At 32.8% G+C, this 23,540-nt stretch overlaps 1 protein-coding gene across 8 annotated transcripts in view; it reads right to left on the bottom strand.

Moving 5' to 3' along the window:
* KCNT2 (potassium sodium-activated channel subfamily T member 2) overlaps positions 1 to 23,540 on the bottom strand; it is a 376,144-nt gene that overhangs the window by 10,292 nt on the left and 342,312 nt on the right. For 6 of the 8 annotated variants that reach the window (XM_082394255.1, XM_082394256.1, XM_082394257.1 and 3 more), the window contains one exon: positions 17,135 to 17,435. In XM_082394255.1, coding sequence (XP_082250381.1) covers positions 17,135 to 17,435 — 301 coding nt within the window. The remainder of the gene's footprint in view (positions 1 to 17,134; positions 17,436 to 23,540) is intronic. The other 2 variants (XM_082394261.1, XM_082394262.1) reach the window with 1 other exon arrangement.

The raw sequence follows: 23,540 nt of genomic DNA, 5'->3' as shown, positions 1-23,540 counted from the left end.
GAACAGAGGTTAACAGTGCATTCTGGAGACTAAAGCAGGATGCCCTGAAATGTGATAGGCCATTAGAAAATCTCCACCTATTTGGCTATGTATAACTCAATTTCTCATGTAAACAGTGGCACTGTTGAAGTCTCTTATGTAAAGCAGTGAACATTATTGAACAGTGGCATTAGAGGGAAAACAATTTTAACAAATAACTTCAGTTAATATTGATACTCAACCCTTCTCCTTGATTATTAACATGATGTTGTACTCATTTTTGGTTCCGGGATGAAGTCAAAATCTTATTCGTGACTTGGTATGCCTGTTACAAATGTAAAAACTGTCTAGATAACTGAGAACTTTACAGCACTAGATATAACTATCGTGTCTGTTCAAGTAGATAGTTTGATTTTATCTTTCTGAAGATTTTTGTTTTGCCATGGACTCCAGGAATTGGAGCAAACATTTTGCTGATGTGCTCAATTCAATGATCCCATAAGGTTTATATGGAAACGTGGGTAACATCGCAGTCAGAATTCATCACTCCTGGTCTTTCCTCACCTACCCCTCACTGACCTCCTCAGTGTTAACAGAATTAAAATAAATTGCTGAGTTCAAAGCTGTTCTCTCTTTCATTCTGATGCCTGCCTTGCTGTAGGGTTTACCCTTGTCTGCTTGTTCTCTGCCATGCTGCTCTGTCTGGAAGTCCTACAGTTCACTCTCTTTCACTTTGTGATTTTATGTTTAAGGATTAGACAGTGAGCTTTTAAAAGCCCATTGTACTCATCTATCAAAATCACATTCAACAATCTAGTTTTATCAGCCCCAACTCTGGTATTTTTGTCTCTACCAGTTATTCCCTACATATTTTTTAGTTATTTCTGAATTCTGGAGGGGGAAATATGGTAGGTTTCCTGTATTTTTAAGACCCTATCATAGTCATCACCATTGGTGGTGGCAAAGACATGAATGGATTAAATCTCTTGGGACTTCCCTGGAGGTCCAGTGCTTAAGACTCCATGCTTCCAAAGCAGGGGACGTGGGTTCGATCCCTGGTTGGGGAACTAGGATCCCACATGTCGTGCAGGCAGCCAAAAAAAAAAAAAAAAAAAATTGCAGATTGACCCTCCATATCTGTGGGTTCCGTATCTGCAGAGTCAACCAACTGAAGATCAAAAGGCTCTTTACCACAAGTATAATCACATATTTAGCGAAGAAAATAAATTTACTTAGGAAAATTTGGCTCATGAAACAGAATTGAGATTTTTATCCCCTACCCAGCAAAAATATCTACTAAGGAAATCTATTGTGAGGATATTCAATGTGTTCTTAATAAGCAATCTCTGACCTCGGTAAAATAAAAAGCACTATATCATTTAAAGTGTCTTATAGAAATTATTGTTCAACATTGACATACTTATCTTAATAAAACTATTCTTCTTTGAAAAGTTGAAATAAATGAGGTAGAATACTGAAAACTTTAAAAGAAATTTGAGAGTCAAGTTAAACAACTACTAGTAGTATTTACCAAGAAACTTATTTTGCTGTATTAATTAGCATATGTAATTATTCAATTGAAATCTTCATATAGGAAATACTCTGCATAGAGTGTTTCAGGTAAATAGATCATAACAGAAAGGATATAGGTGTATATTCCTATTGTTCTTACATAATAATTGATTGAGTCCCATTCCACACACGAGTTTCATATTTTTGTTTTGTTTCAGTTTTTAAAACGTCCCTTTTTTTAAAAAAAAAAAAAAAGTCCCTTTTGAAGTATTTTAAAAGCAGTTTTAAAAGAGAATAAAATTTGATAAAATAAATTTAAATCTTACATGTATTTGTGTAGGTTTCGTTAAATAAGACTGCCAAAAACACACATCCATTGTGTACTGTTATCAGAGAAGCATTTCAAAGAATACAAAGGCATCAATGAAAAGCTCTGTTAAGAACAAAGACCATGAAACCAGAGGGCTTGCATTGAAATCCTGGTTTCCCAATTATGCGGAGACCTTAGGCACATTACTTAATTTCTTAATCTTTCTCTGTTCAGTTTCCTCACCTGTAAAATGGGGTAGCAATAGTTTTTTGTCTTAAAGCTTATTATTAAAATTAAATGATAAATGAATAATAAGTATAATTTAACATTAATATATCAGAATAAATATACAGTTCTTAGAATCTATTCTGATTCAGAATATCAAGTGCTGTATAAAGGTTGCTTATTATTATCAGAGCAGGCAAATTCAATCCATAACTTGTAAATAATAATTGTACCTATATTGTGATATGAAGGTGTTGGCATGCAAAGATAGGGGAAGAAAAGTTTGCAACAAAGAACAACAAATGGGAAAGGCTGAAATAGTTGAGTTTAAGTTGCAGAAAGCAGGTCCTTGAGAATGGACTAAACAAGGAGGAGTTAATTGGAGACAATGTCGAAAGGGCAAGCTGGGTCCAGACCCTGGAGAGCTTTAGAGACCTTCATCAGAAGTTTGAATTTTAGTCTAAAGGCACAGGGAAGCCACTGAAAAGTTGTAAGGATGGGAGGTTTGGAGGCATGATCTGATTTTGTGTTGAGTATATCACTTTGGCTGCTCTGTGGGAAATGGACTTTGGGAGGGCTCAAATTTGCTCTCAGGGATAGTAGGCGAATAGTACAGAAGCCCAGGGGAGAGATGATGGTGGCTTGGGAGCAATGGAAATACAGGAAATTTGGAAGGAGGGAGGGGAAGATAGATGGAGAGCTTGAGAGAGCAAGAGAGCCATAGAGAGAGAGAGGGAGGGGAGGGGAGAGCAGAGTGAAGGAGGGAGGAAGGGAGGGAAGAAGAGATGGAGATGTTTTAGGATGGACACCACAGCATATCTGAATGCTGATGGAAAAGGCAAGTAAAAAGGAAGAAATTCGTCTGTACCAGCGTGAGAGCATATTTTTTCTTCAGTGACACAAGAAATACCTAAGAAAATACTCTCCATTGCACAGTGCTTATCTCCTCAACAGGGTCCAGTCCAAATAATTGGTAATAGCACAACCTAGCGATGATTTCACTTTCACCTCACCTGAATTTCCATCCACATTATGTGTTATCCACCTATGTAACGGGTTAGTTTTTCAGTGCTGATTTAACTGGTTCATGTATTCCAGTTTAGTATCAAACTGTGTTTATGAGTACAACTATTTTGTTCATTTTACTGAACTTACCAGTCTATTTTCAGGGAAAAAAAGGTGGCTAGAGGTACGGATAAAAGAATAAATATATTTAATCACCTCTACTTAAAATGATTTTCATTACCTTTCGATAATTTGCAACTACTTTATGATACACAAGATAAAAAACAAGAAGTATACTCTCTTAACCTCCCTTCATATAAACATCCATAAATCAAGATGAGATGAAACAATTAGCCAAACAAGAAGAATGATACAAAGCAAAGCTTCAGAAATCACTCATTTTCAACTGTCATGAGCCTCCCCATCACTTACTAGCTTCACACACAAAACTAGTTGCTTTAGACTCAATTTTCCTTTAAAATGGAGTATTTGATATTTCTTAACATTTAAAAAACTATATTACCACCTTGTATAAATAGTAAAAGACCAAAACCCCCTTGCTATTTTTTAATGTGATAGAGAATTCAAAAAAAGTGAATAATGTGTCTAAAAACATACTATTTCTTCAATGATTCAGGTTCAGCTTTGTTTTGTTAAAATGCTTTCTCCACTGCCCCCCCTCCCCTAAACAAGTATTGACCTTTAGAGCTATTATGTGTCCCTAGTGAATGGAAACTGCTCAATAAATGCTAGTTTCTTTGAAAATACTATTACAATACTTTACATTAAGTGATGTGGGCTGAAACAGTAGAGATTGTCTGCAAAGTAACAGACACAGGTATACTTTAAAAAATAGAACATTAATTACATTCCCAAATAATGGGTTCAATATATTTTCAGGTGAATACTTCTAAATTTAAAACTATGGTCTAGCTGATCATCTGAAAAAGTAAAATAAATACACTTCTATACAGAAAGTCCAAAAGGTTTTGGAAAGACCTTATTTATTTTCATTTTAGTAGTTGGATACACTACTTTAAACTTAAAGGTACTTCACCTGAAATAGTATCTGAGATTGAAAAAAAATGTATTGAACGTATTATCTGAACAATTTAAAAATAAGTATATAGCATGTTTTTCAGTTTTGCAGCTAACCTGTAGTACCACCGTATGACTTACCAGAGGCATTTTTATGATTAGTTGATAATCATAATTTATCACATGATATTCATTATTTTATTCTCTAATTCAGTCATTTAATAATGTTAACTGGGCATGATTATAGTCACAAATAATTCTAAATCTGGGGACAGCAATGAACAAGATAGGCAAAGTCTATATGTTTACCTTTAACACGTTAACTGTAAACTTCCTATATGATTTTAAGCATATCATTTAAGGTATCTTCGGATAATCATCATTGTTCTGTTTATCTCATAGACTTATTGGTAAAACAAAGTAAGAAATTTATTAATTCCAAATGCACATTCAATGAGTTTTGATATATGCATAGAATAGTGCAAACTCTACCATAATTACAACACAGAACATTTCTATAATGACAAAAAGATCCCTCTTACCCTTTTGCAGTCAATTCCCACCTTTCACCTCCAACCCCTAGAATCAATGATTTCTATGAACAATAACTCTGCTAAGATCTTACAGTGTGTTTCTGTGTGGCTTTTTTTTCCCTTTGTGTAATGTTTTTGTCAGGCATCCAAGTTATTGTATGGACCTACTTTAATATTAATATAGCCACCCCAGTTTTCTATGGATTTGTGATTACATGAAATATAATTGTATGCTTTTACTTTTAATCTATTTCTTTGTTCACATTTTAAGTGGGCTTCTTTTAGGCAACACAGAGTTGGATATTGCTTCTTTTAATCCCATCTGATGCCTTCTGCCTTTTAATTGAAATGTTTAGTCTATTTATATTTAATATAAATATAGTTGAGTTTAAATCTACCATGTTGCTAGCTGTGTTTCACTTGTCCCAGATGTTTTTTGCTCCTCTTTTCTTTTTTCCCTGCCTTCTTTGGATTAATTGAGGTTTTAAAAAGCTCTTCATATGATCATTCCATTTTATTTGCAGTATTAGTTATTAGTTATATCTCTGATTTAGTTGTGTTGTAGTTTCTCTAGATCATGGGTTGGCAAATTTTTTTTTCTGTAAAGAACGAAATAATAAACATTTCAGACTTTTCAGGCCATATGAGCTCTGTTTTACTTATTAAACTTTTTAAACTGTAAAGTGAAAGCAGCCATAAAAAATACAAAAACTAGCAAGAATGGTTGCTTTTTTTTTTCTCCAAAAACTGCTGTGCTGCAGTTTGCTGTCCCCTGCTCTAGGGTCTAAAATATACAGCTTTAACTTTTCGGTATCTACTCTTAAATAATACACCACTTCACATGTAATATAACAAGCTTACTACATTATAGTTCTATTTCTTCCTTATTATTTGAGTTATTACTGCCATACTTCTTTGCTTCTATATATGCTATGAACCTTACAATGTTTGTTATAAACAGTAAATTATCTTTGAACAAAATTTTAAAAATAGAAATGTATCTTTTACATTTTCCCACATACTTATTTTGTTTAGATCTAACTTTCCACCTGGCATCATTTTCCTTCTATCTTAAGAACTTCTTTGAACAATTTTTTTAGACTGCAGAGCTGCTGTTGACAAATTTTCTCAGCTTTTTTCCCTAAAACTGTCCTTACTTGCTTTTAGTTTAGAAAGATATTTTTACTATGTATAGAGGATTAGGTAGACTATTTTTTCCAGTACTCTAAAGAAGTTTCTCAACTGTGATTTGGTTTGAGAAGTTTCTGACAAGAAGTTCGCTATTGTCCTTTTATTTGTCTCTCATTCAAAATAAAAAAATACTTCTTCCTCTGGCTTCTTTTGAGGTGCTTTATCATTGGCTTTCGGCAACTTTTTATATTGTGTCTTGGTATTATTTTATTTGTTATATTTATATTGCTTGAGTTTCACTGAGCTTCTTAGATCTTGAATAGAGTTCCCATCAAATTTGGAAAAACATGTTGGTCATTATTTCTTCAAATATCCATTCTCTTCCTCCTTCTGGTACTCCAATTACATGATTATCTGATATTGTCCCACAAGTAACTAACACTATTTTTTCAAGGTTTCTTTCTTTTCTTCTCTATTCTGCATTTTGGATAGTCTATTGCTATGGCTTTATGTTCATTGATATTTTCTTCTGCAGTAGCTATTCTTATGTACATCCCATCAATAAAATAAAAGTATACATTTTATTTTGAACACTGCATTACAAATTCTAAACTCTGAGTTTCATATCTTCAATTTCTCTCCTTGTCATTCTCCTGTTTCCCTCTACCATCTTAAACATATAGACAATATAGACAATACTGTAATAACTACCTAATATTCGTGTTTTCTGAATCTGTTTCTGCTGATTGATCTTTTTCTACTGGTACAGGTCATATTTTCTAATTTGGGGTCCACTTACATGACTTCCAGCCTGTAAAAAGCTCAACTCATTTGTTAACCTTTTCTCGGGTAACAAAGTTATATGCTAGTTTTTTCCAGCATCTGCACACACTGATTTATATTTTTTCTAGTTATTTAAATTGAGAGCATAAACAGTCATCATAAATGGAAATTTCTTCTTACTGTTTCAAAGCATTTCGAAAGCTCATTCTTTGCTCTCATTGACTATTTATACTCAACTCATAATAAAATGTTGGAAGTAAAAAGTTCACTCAACCAATTAAATTTTTTTCTCAATGACAAAAAAATATTTTATTTTATTCAAATGGCCACTTACACTTATGCCAAAACACAATATTTGAATTTCCAGTTATAAAGATAAAATATATGTATATTTAAGTGCAATTAAGTTAACCATGGTGTTAAATTATGTAAAAATATTGATATCATTGAGAAATTAATGTTCTGGGAAGGATATGATATGACTCTATGAAACAAAACTTTATAGTTTTACTTTAGGGATATATGGAAAATTCATTGCAGAAATAATTTCATTTACCATAAATCATTATCAGCTCACCAATTACCTCCTTTGAAAGCTTCATTACTTTAACTATTAAGAAAACCATTATGTTTCTTTCTATTAACATTCTATATACAGAATGAGATTAACATAAAAGCCATGGATTTATCCTTCTGTGTCTGCCTGCCACCCTGTGAGAATGGGTCATTTCTAGAAACATTAAATCGTCCATTTTTTAGAAATCTATACCAGCAGTATATACTGATTGTGCATGTCAACACTATTGTACTCTTATATTGGGAGATGGAAAATGACATATTTCAAAAATCAATAAAAATCCAGTGTCAATTTCTTTTGAAATAATAAATTGTTGTTGAAGTCATTACAGTGATCTCAGATACTTATGTTATTCCTCCTAAATACTAAATGTTGTAAAACACGTTAGAAAAATATCTAGGTTTGATGCCTTTTCCCTCTTTGGTAGTTTGTTTTAGGATAAATTTGTAAGTAATCCTTTACTAGAAAAAGTTACCTGACCTATTGTTTAGAATTTGGGGGAATTTTTTATTAAAAGCCTATATGAAAATGGTCAATGATTTATAAAAGAGTCTAAAAATAGAAGTTGATGGTTTTACTATTACTATCACTGCTACTATTACTACTACTGCCATCACCATATATATCATACATTTGGGTGGGAATAACAATCCTTTCTTGTTATTTTTGCTTGCTTCTATCCCATAAGAAAGAGGATGACTAAGAATTAAGTCACCATATTAACTATAAAAAAAGCTCTTGGTTAACCCATCCATTATTTCAGGCAAATTATGAATTTACTTAACAAAGAAACTAAGGCTTCCTGATGGATGTAATGAAAGCCATGTCTAACTAGAAGTTACTCTTTGTCACTTAAAAGGATTTCATTTTTTTCCCCCTTGGCATTCCCTCATTTACTAACAGTATGAAACGTAAAACAAACCATGTCAAAATCAGCTAGAATCTGTAGCAGCGGTCACACCAGGAATACTTACTTGCCGATTTATAATATTAAAATATATTATATTTTATATAATACAAAATATATATATTGAATATTAAAAAATGCATCATTCTAAGTGCTAATCATTAAGAATCTGTCAACAGTTTTTAAGAATAGCTCTTAGTGAGTATGAAAGCCAAATAGATTGTTAAAGAATAATGCCAGTTATTAACAGAAAAAAAATAACTATATATTTGCAGCACAGTTTATAGACTGAAAAATCTTTTGTCACATGCATTCTATTATTTCATATCTCACCCCTTCGGAAGATCTGATTACCCTGATTTGATGGTTGAAGAACATGAAGTTCAGGGACACAGTGACTTACCCAAGGACACATGGCCAGTTAGTATATAATGCCATGATCTTTGAGGTAAATAAGTTTTTAAAGTTATATCGAAGATGTTTTCAAAAAAATTTCAATGAAAAGCAGGCAGAATTTGTAGATTGTCATGTTATTTAATTTCCCAAGACAGGCAGGTCCTCAAATTCTGTCTCCCAAACCCTTGGGGCCAGATGTGTACCAGAACTGAAATTTTTAGATTTAGAAAGTAATATTGGGCACATAATGTATTTCATGTAATACGCTCAGTTGGGCCTGAAGCAACAGAAAATTTCATATTTCTGTAGCAAACATATGAATATTCACCATAAATCTGATAAAGGATACAAAGAGTTTCAAGCAGTTTGGATCAGGTTCAGCATTTATACAAGTTTTAGTGTCAAACCTGCTTACAAATTCAGTCTTCAGAAATTTTGGATTTTAAAATTGCAAGTGAGGGATTATATACCTGTTACCTCATTAATGTCTTTTTGGGGATAGGTATATGTTTATCTTAGTTAATACACACACAAGCATTTATAGTATTTCAACCTAACCTGTAGAGGTAGGCATGTCAGGAAATATTAAAAATGTTATCCTCTAGTTTTTAAGAATTACCTTTCTTCTGGAATTGAATACTATAAAAAACAAGTGAGAGGTAATCCATGCCTTCAGGAAGCACGGTTAATTATCAAATATTAATTTAGTGACTTTTTAGATTTTAAGCATTTTTTTCAGTGTTACTTTATGATTTCCTATTATTTGAGATACAAGTAAGTTTTTCTTTAAATAGTATAAAAATAACTTTTCTAATGTATCATTTATAAAGCAGCACTGTTCTACAAGTTTGATCATTTGAAGTAATTTTCATGCAAACAGTTGAAAGCTAAATTCAGAAAGAGGACAGAGAAAGAGAATCCAGGAAAGGCTATTGCTGTAGATAGAGCAGGGAAAATAAGAATCCTTTGTATGTTACAGTGTTCTCAGAAAAGGGGTAGAGAAGGAGAAATGTGTGGAGAGTAAATGTGAGGTAATAATGCACAGACATGGAATGTAATTAGTAGATAAAAGAAAGAACACAAGAGAAAAGGTGAAGACTAAGGGGTGTGTGTGTGTGCATGCACGTGTGTGTGCGTGTGTGTTTCTGTTGGGATTACGGGAAGGAGACCTGATTTCCTTGGAAGAGGAACTAAGAGAAAGGAAAGGGAGAAACATGAAAGATTAGGAAAGAGTGGGATTAGATGACAGAATCTGGATTTGAAGGAGCCAGGAAGAAGTAGGATTAAAAGCATAGGAAAAGAATCCTTTCTTTTCATCTGGAGCAAACAAGCTAATTATAAAATTAATTCAGAAGAAGAAGCATCCAAATATAGCTAGGCAAATATTGAAGAACAAGAGTGCAGTGCTCCTAGCCTTACCAGATATCAAAGACTCTAATTAAAACAGTAGGTGTTTTTGTCAGAAGAGGCAGACAGACCATTGTAACACGACAGAAAGTATAGAAATAGACCCAATAACAAGTACAAATTTAGGATCTGCTAAAACAGGATCTAAAAATCAATAGAATGGGGTGTGCATTTTAATAAGTGGTATTGTATAACTAAATATGAAAAAATATTTTCGATAATACAAAACTGTGTTCCCTTGCTCACCATATATACCAGGATAAATTCCAAACAGATGGGATATTTAGATGCAAAATGTGAAACCAAATAAGTAATTGAAAAAAAAAAGTAGAAGAATTTCTCTCTAAATTGGAAGAGAGAAAAGTGTTCCTATTACTTAAAATTGATCAGTAATAATGCAAATGTTTTAAAAATTGGATTAAAATATTAAATAATGAAAGTAAAGGAAAAAGACTAAGCTGAGAAAGAAATAGCTGCAATTAATATCCATAGTTCTAATTTACCTAATATATAAGCACCACTAAAAATATTAAAAACAAAAAATAAATCTATAAAAATTGGCTAGATATAAATAATTCACTAAAAATGACTCTTAACCACATGAAAGGATGCTTGACCTCATCAGAATAAGAAGGCATGCTGAGATGCCACTTAAAAAAATCTATTAGATTGGCAAAACATGCAAAAATCTAACAACACATTCTGTTGGCAAGGTTTTGAGAAAACGGTCTCTCATACTTTGCTGGCAGAAATGCAAAATCGTACATATTTAAGGAGGAAAATTTTTCCAATAGCAAAATTTTATATGTATATACACATTTAATCTTTAATCCAGTAATCTCACTTTTAGATATCCATCCCAAAGACACACTGAGAAAAAACACAGAAAGATGTAGGCATGTGCCTATAAATTGCAAGACTTTGTAATTAGAAAAGACAGAAAGGACTAGCTTAATAGACTATGATACATCTGTACAATGGAGCATTAGGCAGCTGTAAAAAGAAATAAGAACTATTTCTATATTCTACTAAATCAGTGATCTCCAGGATATACTGTTAAGTGAAAGAAGCAATGTGGGAAAAAAAAGAAAGGAACATATGATGCTATCATATATATTTTTTAATTTATAATTAAAAATGGAAGGATAAACCATAAAGTTAAAAAAGGTTACTCACGGAGGAGAAGGAGATTGTGTGGCAGTGACAGGGACAGATGTTAAATTTCTTTGAATATGACTTGTATTAAATATTTCTCTTTGGACTGTGTACATAGTTTACATAACTAAAAAACAAAATTAAATTTTAGAAAAAGCAATTCTTAAACACTGAAAACAGAAATGAGTCTAAATTTATATCCAATTGATAGTATAACCACATCAAGAAGAACTTTTCCGGGGCTTCCCTGGTGGCGCAGTGGTTGAGAATCTGCCTGCCAATGCAGGGGACACGGGTTCGAGCCCTGGTCTGGGAAGATCCCACATGCCGCGGAGCAACTAGGCCCGTGAGCCACAACTACTGAGCCTGCGCGTCTGGAGCCTGTGCTCCGCAACGGGAGAGGCCACGATAGTGAGAGGCCCGCGCACCGCGATGAAGAGTGGTCCCCACTTGCCACAACTAGAGAAAGCCCTCACACAGAAACGAAGACCCAACACAGCCATAAATAAATAAATAAATAAATAAATAAAATTAAAAAAAAAAAAGAACTTTCCCAAGACTTAGAATAATTTTACTAAACATCCCTATTGGGCTAGTCTACAAAGTAAAGAATGCATAAAAAATGCATTTTTAGCAATTATAGTATTAATATTAGCATTATATTATTATTCTGAGACTGTTTTATGTATATTGTGAAAAATACAATATGATTTTTTATAATTCCATCATTTCTATTGTTATTGACAAGCAGTAATCTAGGTGTAGGAAAAAGAAAGTACAGATATAGGACAGAAAAAGTTAAATAAAATCCCTATAGCCTGCATTTTAATTGTAAGTATCCATATGAACTGGTGAAATAGTTTACCTATCTATCTATCATCTATCTATCTATCACCTGTCTATCTATCTATCATCTATCTACCTAATCTTTTAGCTGTCGACTGAAAAACTCAGAAAAAGTGACAAACACAGTACAAATGAACATCTCTGAAACTTGGTTTAATCTTGAAATACCATTTCCCACTAAAAGAGACAGGATCGTTGCAGGGATGGCTTATTTTAGGTGGGGAGCATTTAGTCCTACAGAGAGCAAGGGAAGTCGATCATAGACGGTTGATGTCATGACAAAAGGACCCAGGAGGCTATTTGAAGAAGCTCCCACTGGCCAAATTTAGAACAACATGATGAATAATCTAATAACATATGGATTAAAACATATAAAATATATTTAAATCTAGGAGTTCATAATAATAACAAAAAATGGTTAAACAAAGAAAAGGCAGGGAATAGAATGGGCCAATTTAGAGTGGAAATTCAGAGTCTAGGAAACCAAAGGACAGAAAGTGAGTTTCTTCAAGAAATAGATTGCAGTAGGAAAAATACAAAATGAGGGAAATTAAAAATGATTTAACAAACTTGTCACCCATCTCCATGCACAGACCTTCATTAATCCTGATTTAAATAAGTCTAAAAAAATTATGACATTTTTGAGGTCACTGGAAATTTGAACAAGTGAATACTCGATGATATTAAAATTATTTTTAAGTGTGAAAATGGTAGGTGGCTATATTTTTTTAAACTAGTACTTAAATGATAGAGGTATCTACTGAAATATATGAGGCCTGAAATTTACCTGAAATTAATGAGACGTGAAGGAAATTGGTGGGCATATACATGGAAGAAAATAGGCCATGAGTTCATAATTGTTGAAGCAGAAAAATGAGTATACGTGGGTTCGTTATACTTTTCTTTCTACATTTATTCATGCTTGAAATTTTCTATATTACTTTTTTTTTTTAAATCAAGAATAAGACAGAAAGGTTAGTCTCGCACAGAAAGGACACCTTTTCCTCTGAAGCTGCAAACATTCTGGCGTATTTTTAAAACACTCACCCTTCCACTCTTGCCATCATTCTCAACAGATGATTATACCTCTTACTATCATGTGAAATATTACTCAACTTCCTGTCAAAATACCTACCTGTTTATGCATTTTAAAACAGTCAGCTTTTCCTCACTTCCAAGTATCTAAGCAAGGGCTCCAACTGTGATCTCTATCCTGTATTTTCTTTCAACTTCTCCACTGGTGGCTTAAGCTTATTTAAACATGCTCTTACCTCTCTGACTCTAAAAAAAAAAAAAAAAAAAAAGTAGTCCCTCTTCCCTCTCTACTTTCTCATCCAGATTCTTCCAGATTTCTCACCTCTCCTTCACAATGAAATTTCTTAAAAAACATCCACTGAGTCAGAGAATAGTTGTCTCTCAAAAGACATTTGCCTTGTCTTCTTAAATATTAGATTTAGGCCACTGAAAATGAAACATACTTGCTTGCCAATGGGACATAGTGGAAATGGTGTATGCAACTACTTGGTAATATCTTTTAATTGAGGAGACAACCCTTTCTTCTCTGGTCTCTGCCTCCTTCCTCCTGGATGGAATTTCAACATACGTCTTGAACCGTGATATGACTTTGGCAATGGAAACAATAGATCATGGAGCAATAAGACAGAGACTAAATTTTCAATATCTTGAGGTCCCTAATATATGAAATCCACTATATCTAGATCTTAATTCATCCTCAAGCTACTCAAATCTGGCTTTCATACATGCTATCCAACTGATACTATCCTCACCAAGGTCAGCAATGACCTATCACTATACTTTCTGCACTATTAATCATTCCCTCCCATTTCTCTACTGCAAAATTTCAACATTTTTTTCATATCATAAAACACATAGGACATACAACTTTATATTACATTGGGGTAGCAGACAAACCTACTTATGACTAGAAGTGACCAGCTTCTGACCAACCCAGGCCCCACCTGGCCTTTGAAAGGTATAAAGAATCGATGTAACAATAAAACATGTAACCAACTGATAGCATATTATTGTACTATGACACATCTTTTGGGTAATTCAGTTCTAGACACTTCAGCCTCTTGTTTTATAAAGAAAATACTTCTTCCCTTAACATTCCAGAAAAGTATTTTCTAGAGTTCTCTTGTAGTCCTTCACCTGGGGTTATTCCATCTACTTCTATGACCTTACTTAAAATCTATAGGCTGATGACTCCCAAGTCTATATACACATCTCATTTGTTCTTCTTGAGCACCAGACAGCAGAAATCTAGCCTCTTATGTATCATTATCCATTTGAAATCTTCCAGGCACCCAAATTAAATGTATTATCTTCACCCCCAAAGTATTCCCCTTCTTCTAAGCTCAGTGAATGTCACCACCATGCACTTACTTGCTCCAGCTAGAGCCCTCAAAAGTCATCTTTTGACTTTCCCTTTTCTCTCCTTTCTGTCTCATATCCAATAGGTCAAAAGAAATCTAGTCATTCTCTTGAATCAGGCGACACCTACTCAAGAAAAATCAGATTATGACTCATGATTAAATCAATCATCATGCATTGTGTATAAAGCACTTAAAAATATTTCAAATCTGTAAAGCGCTACAAAATATTGACACTAATGTAGGAAAAATAAGTGGTCCAGTGGATACACAAAAATATATGGAGTCAAAAGCCACAAGTTAAAGGACTGACTTGAGTGTATACTAGGTTGGGAGACCCAAGTAAATCGTTTATATCTGAGACCCTGTTTTCTCATCTGTAAGCACTCCATTTGTTCATGCAATCAACATGCAGCTACTGGGTTCCTATGTGTCAGGAAATGTGTAACTGGTTTAGGGATACAAAGATTAAAGAATGAGTAAGACATTTCCTTTTTCCCAAAAAAAGAAGAAAGGCAAACATGTAAAACAATAATTGTCTCATAGCATGTATTCTGCTTGAAGACAACATTGCCCCCAAGGGTGCAAAATGTGTTGGTTTGTTTGTTTTTTGAGGTGGGCAAAAAAAAATTACTTTTTTAATGTATAAAGCACAGACAGACACACAGTACTTAGACAGATACACGGTAGATCTGTGGGATTAGCTGAATGCCAGTTCTGGGCTAAGCACAGTATTATTCATTATCCCATTTGTCCTTCACAACAAAACCTACAACATAGGTATTATTATTTCTATTCCACAAATCAGAAAATGGCCTTGAGAAGCTAAATAATAACAAACAAACAAATCTACCGGCTGACACTAGAACATAAATTCCATAAATGCAGAGGTCTTGTCTGAATAGGTCATTGGTCTATTCCGAGTGCCTGGAACAGTGCCTGACACTAAGAAGGCAACCTAATAATATCTGTTGAATGGATGAATTATTGTGAGTTAGGAATAAATGGAGACGTTCAGAGGCCCATGATGCATTAGATTCCAAATCCTGTTTTCATAATCGCTATGTTATTAGAGGGTCCCAATACAGGACTTAGAATGGATTGATGGGTCTATGGATAGATAGATGGATAGAATGGATGGAGAGAGAAAGAAGGAAAGAAAAGAGAAAAGAAGGTGGACAGTATCTGTTCTTCCTTCCTGTAAGAATTAGCATGAGAATTAAATTAATAAATTTACTTAAAAATAAAAAGAGAGAATGGCTAAATGCAAGGTAACTGATAGAAGTTTTATTAGCAATAACATAATATGCTTCCCTGATGATTCGTCCACGCAGTCAGTTCATGCATCTTGTGTCTCTCAGAGTCAAACTATTATTTGCCACACTGCCTTCAGGACCAGCCTGGGGTTATAATGTTCATGAAACACAGCTGGAACTTGGGTGGATAATCACTTACTAGAACTTTAAAAAAAAGAAAAAAAATACCTGAATAATAACTAGAAAAAGTACATGTAATTATAGGACTGTAAGAAGTACAATCATACTTAATGTCATTAAATTGGCAAAGAGCTCCTAATATAATTTTTAAATTAAGATTTTTTTCTTTTAATTTGCCTCAATATAAGACCTTTTGTGCTTATATTAAAATTATTGGTCATGAATGAGTCTGTACTACATTTTAAGTAAGGGAAATATCATTATGAATTTCAAGTACCTATGGAATCCTGACTTCAACATATTTCAACTTTATGTCCTCGAGCAAGATCTTTTACCTCTTGAACTTCAACTTCTTGAAGGGCAAAATGGGACACACATCTAATCAGTGTTTATAAGGAGTAATAAGAAAATATACATAAAGCACCTAACGCAATTCCTGGCATAGATTAGGTACTCAGTAAATATGCTTCCTTTTCTTGTTCAAAGAAACACAGGTAACTTCTTTTAAACTCCATCCAATTCAATGATTAACATTTCTCCCTATGTACACTGTTTCAAGTTGAGACTTTAATAATAAAGATGAGATGGGGGCAAATATGGCATTTATTCTATGTTATCCTTAAAACCTACATGATACTGACATCTTAGCTCCTGATTTACCCAAGTTATGTATATATATATATAAAGTTATATATATATATATATATATAACGTTATATATATATATAAAACAAAATAAAACACCTTATTTATTATTTGATTTTCTCATATGTTGACTAAATTTCCTTTAAATAAAATTCTTATAGTGATAAATGACATATTTTAAAATTGTCTTTGCATTATTTATTTAAGCTGTGCTATATGCGTTATATCTATATTACAATCACATATCAACATAAGAGCATAGCAATCTTTGGGACATATCTGCACTGTATGAAATCAAGCACTGTTTGAGCTTCAGATTAAAGATTTTGAAGATTCTTTGTTTCTGGATCACAACAAACTGAACAAATTTTATAGAAACATTTTGGTTCATCTGTGGCTCATCCATTTAGTTACTTGCCAATGCCACACATTTATTTTATCCCAGGGCCTAAAATAAAATGTGGTTTGTGTGTGTGTGTGTTTGTGTGTAAAACAGACTTTGGAGCCAGACAGAACTGGATACAAATCTGTCAGGCTGTTAACAAGCTAATTAGCAAGTTACTTGACTTAGTTTCCTTATCTCTAAAATGGAAGATTTTTTGTGAAAATTAAAATTAAGATGATTCTTGTAATGGGTTCAGCACAGTGTCTAGAGACCTGAGCAAATACTTAAAAATTTTAGCGAATATCATTGTTATAATTGTCTCTAGGAGATTAGACATGTGTTACTAGTCCCTTCAAATTGACCTGTGAAACAAAAATGTGATTCTTAAGTTACTAAATTAGAGCCAGCTCTGTTACAACTAGCTGCAAGAAATCACAAGTCCACATCATACAATACTTGTAAGGAGCATACCATATCCCACTGTAGAAAGACCCAAGTGTTTCATTCTATTTTTCACAAGTTCAGCAAGCTCTTGTCTTTCTGACCTCCTGTAGAGGTTCAGGCGCTGCTGGGTTATTTTCTCAGCTGTTTTACCGGAGTGTTTGGGACCTTTTCTGCTCAGTCTTCGGGCCCACTGCATGCTCTTCCTCCTTAGCAGGGGATGGTCGGACTGGTCACTGGATGTTGAGTTGCGGTGGTTACTTCGGTGGTGACCTTGCTCTTTGGCGTCTTTGGTGTCTTCCCACTCTTCCACACTGATGGATATTTGAGACTTTAAAAGAAATGCATGTTGGTAATTAGATATTTTAGGAATCATGTAGCCTGGAGTTATATTCTTATTTTTTGCTAGTATCTTAATATAATTATATATCTCATGAGAGTTTTTACAGAAAGAGCAAAATCATAATCATTGATACTAATTTTCTGCTACTAAAAAATTAGAAAATATGTTTTTTGAACTTATATTTGAACCAGATAAAATATCCTTGCATCCTCCATTATGTTTCTTTATAAAAAGAATTTAATTTTTTATGTATCAGAGTTATCTTATCAAATGACTACTAGCATAGAGTTGTTTGAAACCACAAGCAAAAGAACTAGATATTTTATAACTTTATTCAAATAAAGTCAATGTAATGGACTTTTCTCAATTTGCTCCTAGTATTTCACATGAAATTTAAATAAGGATTATAAAAGTTGTTTTATTTTTGGAATTAATAATATTTTTTAAGGTTTTAAAATTATTGCTCTTTCCAAAGAAGGCATTGGCCTGAACTTTATAAAATGTGAATTTTTTTATTTGCTCATATGACCCAGAGGAAAACAAAAAGTACATTTTATTTAATTCATGCATTAATTATTCACCACATAAAATGTTTTCTGATGGAAATATTACAATATATTTCAGGAACTGTTCTCAGTGTTCTAAGTGAAAATGTGTTGTAAATATTAGTATTTCACAAATGTATTCTAGAATCACAAATAAAACTTAAATCAGGCTATTCTCCATAGGAGGGAGAAACAATGAACATATTCATAAATTCTATTTTGATCTACTCTTTTACTACTAAATCTGATTTTAAAGTAAGAAGCTTTCCTTTGATTATAGGAAAGTTTCCTGTTTCAAAATTGTTGCTTTTCATACCAGGAAGTCATATGAACTGCAACATGGTTCAAAGCAGAAAGCCCTACTTTCTAAACCATGCACATGCAAAGGGACAGCTTCCTGCATTTTATTCTGCATAAGAGCCATGTTTAGGAATCCTGCTGTGTTTCCTGTCTGTGAATGGAAGTTTGAGCTTCAGCTACAACATGCATGTGTCACTGGCTTCCAAACTAATAGAATTTAAATTACCAAGTTAAGCAAGGTCAGGAGGCAGATCCAACAAGATCCTTTAAAAGTGAATATGAATTATGGAGGCTCAGTCAATGCCTTACACACAATTCCGAGTGGCAAGCTATGCAATCGTCTCACACTTAAATTCAATAAAAAATGTAAATATTCACTCACATTTGTTCCAAAACAGCACTGTAGAAGAGTGATATCAAAACAATTTGTTTAACCTTCATAGCTTCATGATAAGAGACTATTTCTCTCTTTTTTAGATTGAATTATTTCTTTTTTTAAAAAAATATAGTATATTATATAGTATATAGTATAGTTAATTTACAATGTCGTGTTATCAATAGTTTCAGGTGTACAGCACAGTGATTTAGTTATATACATATATAAATAATTCAATCTAAACAAGAGAGAAATAGTCTCTTATCATGAAGCTATGAAGGTTAACAAATTATATATATTATACATATAATTTCTCAGATTCTTTTCCCTTATAGGTTATTACAAGATATTAAATATAGTTCCCTGTGCTATACAGCAGGCCCTTGTTGGTTATCTATTTTATATATAGTAGTGTGTATATGTTAATCCCATTGGGATAAGAGAACATTTCACCCAAAATATAGAAACCTCATTTTAGCTATAGAAATTTAGGTTGGAAGTATTAAAAAATTTAATACCATGGTTTTGCAGTAATGGATACCTTTATAAGTCTTAACCTACTCTAGTTTTACCTGGTTGATAATATACTGAAAATCCTCTTCTCTGAAAGTAAAATACATAAACCCTTGAGTAATATCTACCATCAGTAAAGAATATCAATCTTTGTTCAGTAACTTCAGTTTATGTGTACTTTGTGGCAAAAATGAAAACATGTTAGTTCATTCATATTTAGATACTTGGCTTGCAGAGATTCGTGAATCACAATATTAAGTTTATTTGAAGTAATCTTTCTAGTCATAAGTCCCTGTAATAGTTTGATTCCTACAAATATGTGGAAATAGTAATCTTGCTGGACCAAATACTCAAGATATTATGCCCATATAATGTCACTGACAATTCAAGTCATGGAACCGTAAGTTAATAAATATTTTAAGGGAGAGATTGGAGATTCGCTTCTCTTCCAGGTAGAGGATACAATAATATTTGTCTTTGTGAATGCTTCCTCTTAGTTATGTGTACCAGGAATTATATCAAGTATATATTAGCTAAATAATACTGGATCCCCTATTCACCATTGTTTTGAATTCCCTAGGGAAATATCATGATTTATACAAAAAATCCATAGGACTCACAAGGCATTTTTATCATTATTTCAATAAAAGTAACATCTCTTTTTTTATATCAGTTTAACTAAAGAAAAAGGGAATTAGAAGGAATTGGGGATCAATTTTAAGAAATCTAAACTGACAATACACAGATTGTTCTCTACATGTTTGGAATTTGTATGCCTTTCTCCCATCCTTCCAGTATGACATAATAAAAAGTATTTTGAATTTTTCTGCATTAGGATACACAAATTTGATTGATATTTTGGATATTTCCTAGCTCTTTGCCTACAATAAACTGTGTAACCACTATGTAACATGAGAATAATGATGCCCATTTTCTACCTCATAGAAATGTTGTGCAAATTCATATAACACATTAATATATAAAGAAAACATGTCACCTGTAACCTTCCACACATAATAATAATATTAATATATCCTAGTAAGAATGATGATCCATAATATCAGTTACAATGGTAATAAACTGAGTTATTCTATTGCTGGGTACTGAACGTGTGTACGCACACATGTGTGTGCCTCTGTGTTTTAAAAGAAGGTCAACTTATAAATATATTTTCCTGGTGCCATTTCATCACCTGGTTGTAACTCTATTGTGTTCCTAACATGACATCATGACCTACTGGAAACAGAGTAGTGCTAGGATACACGAACGTGCCTTCATCGTAGGACATTTTCCTGAACATAGAGTCAGGGTTATAGAGTGGTTAAAAGCAAGTATTCTGGCATCAGATAGAGCTGGGTTTAAATACAAGTTCTACCACTTGCCAGTTCTGTATTCTGGTTACGTAACTTAAAAGATTATCCCCAGTTCCCTATCTGAAAAATGATAATTATATTATTACTTTGCTCAAAGTGTTTTTCCAAGCAAATCTAAAAGATGACTCATGAAAAGTGCATAATATAGTGACTGTCTCAGCAAGTGATCAGTAAATATTAGTAAATATTATGGTTCATAATCTTATATGAAAATACCATAAAAGGGAGAAAAGAAAAATAAATAATTATGAGGAGCTATATAAAAGTGAAGTATAAGTATGAAAAAGGAAGGACTCATATTTTGGTGCAGTTTCTCTACCAGTGACTATATATAAGAAATCAAGGTGCTATAATCAAACTCTTGGGGTTGAAGTTTCCTCGGTTAAAGTTTTGTGAAATCTGAAAAACAAAATAGGTATTTAAGTCAAAGGGGAGATTTATTATTCTGTACTGCTTCTATGAATTATTTTTCACTATTTCTATGAATAATGGGAGAACTCTGGCTTGACTTTTTAGTACTTTTATTGTCAGAAGCCTAACATAATTATTAACTTGAAAAACCAAGGTTTAACACTAATGTTTGTGAGAATGAAAAAATATATTTTGTATGTTTGTGTCCTCTCAAAATTCATATGTTGAAATCCTAATTCCCAAGGGTATTTGTAGGTGGGGCCTTTGGGAAGTGATTAGGTCATGAGGGTGGAGCCCTCATCAGTGGGATTAGTGCCCTTATAAAGGAGATCCCACACTGCTTCCTGGCCCCTTCTACCATGTGAGGATGCAAGGAGAAGTCTGTGACCAGAAGAGGACCCTCACTGGACAGTGCTGCCACCCTGATCTTAGGCTTCTAGCCTCCACAGCTGTGAGAGATAGATTTTGGTTGTTTATAAATTACCCAGCCTGTGGTGTTTTGTTACAGCAGCCTAAATGGACCAAGACACATGTTGTACATGAAATGATTCTAGAAACATATTTATATAGTTCAATAAGGAAATGAAAAATTCATATGGCTACTCCAACAACAATTTTTATATACATTTAAAAGTCATCTTTTTTTAAGTTATATTATTTTCCAAATATTTATCAAACAGTATGGTTGAAAAAAGCTAAAAGTGTATCTTCATAATAGTAAGACTGGAAAACTGAAAAGTAAGAAAATGTTTCTTATGCTTAAAACAGCTTAATTACCTTAATTTTTAGAAAGGTAGAAAGTGTCAGATTGATAAAATATATGAGACATTCTTTCCCACACTTCACATGTGCACACACACACACACACACACACAGCTGACTCTATTCAACTTCTCTCAGCTTTTTATTGAACAGTTATTCATGTCATAGGTTATTGAGCATCTGTGGAACAAAGTGGTATTTTAAAATAAATCAATTCACCCAGTAGTTTGAAAGTGTTTGTAATCTGGATTCGTGGCTCCCTTAAGAATAGTTTTACAGCCTTTATAATAGACTTAAACTGTGCTAGCTGATTTATGTCTGAAGACATTCTGAACTGTGCTAAAGAAAAATACAGAGGAAAATGAAATCACTGGAGATGTGTTAGTTGAACCTTATATGAAAGAATTCCTATAAAATGTTTTCCATTAAAAAAGGTTAAATTATAATAATATTTGAAAGATCATCTAAATTTAAATCTACAAGCACCATGGGTAGTAACTCTGGGTCCCCTGGAAATTTCTTTTTATCAGTAAAAATCCACAGAAAGACGTTTCTCCATTTTCAATAAAGACTCAGTTTAATAAGTTCATTTAGTCTGTGGTCTAAGAAGAGATATAAAATAACTAGTTACATTGTATTTAGATGTATTTTCAGAATCACAGAGATAATTAAAGAACAAACAATATTATGGTCTAAAAAATGCTGTATTTGGAATCAAATGCTAAGTTGTATTTTTAATCACATCAGGTAAATGCTTCATGACTTTGAGCAAATCAACTGAGCTTCTTAAAAAATAGTGATAATAATACTTATCCTGGTTTTCATAGCAAAAATAAACAAAACTTACAATGAAAATCGTAGTAAAAATCTCACCAAAATTCTAAAACCAAATAATTTCTCAAGAATTCAGGCTCAAATAATAGATTTTCTAAATCTAATAATTTGATAGAATAATGAACATTATTCCAATCTCTTGGCTTCATCCATATCTAAAATAAGATAATTCATCTACATGTTCTCTTAGGCACCTTTCAATTTTATCTGTTATTCTATGAATATAAGATTTACTAGTAGTAGGTAGAATCTCCATTAAGTATTAACTCACCATTTCAATCCAATAACTTCAAAAAGTCAATGTTTAATTTTATGTCCAAGTGAAAAAAATTTTCAGATTCTCTAAAGATAATGTTGAATAATCCACAAACTTATGTTACTTATTTTTCACTATGGTCAGACCACATCTTTCCTCCTCCTCCCCCTCCCCTTCCCCCTCCTTCTTTTCTTTCTCTCTCTGTCATATGTAACACCTATCTTTCTGTTATTATCTGTAAGAGAAAATCAAACCTAGTCAGTGACTTTTCTATTTATGAGTTAAATCTCATTTTTGATTATTTGTTTGTTCTAAATGTACAATTAAGTTATATATACACACATCTTTGGTTTTCCGTGTGTGTGTTTTGTATGTGTGTTTAATTAAATCTCTGCTTTCTTTGCCGTCTGTGAAATTTGAAACTTGGCTAATTTATTATCTCATATTATTTCTCACATTGGTCATTAATTTTTTTCCTTTGAGCCTTCAAAACTGTCATTCAGAAACAGCTAGTGTACAAGGGTTTCAATTACCTAATGCCTTTCCTAGTGCTTTAAGCCCAGAAAATCTTACTCTTTTCTTCTTTGTTGAGGAGCTTGAATACTATTATCATGAACTTGCTAACTACATGGTGGATGTTTTCCCTTAAAATTTAACTAATTCATCTCGGTTTATAAGAACAAATTGAGAAATAATTTTGACCTGATTTTAGTTGGTTTTACT

The sequence above is a fragment of the Balaenoptera borealis genome (genome assembly GCF_965194805.1).
Source record: "Balaenoptera borealis genome assembly, chromosome: 1".
Lineage (NCBI taxonomy): Eukaryota > Metazoa > Chordata > Mammalia > Artiodactyla > Balaenopteridae > Balaenoptera > Balaenoptera borealis.
This window is presented reverse-complemented; position numbering and strand designations above follow the sequence as displayed.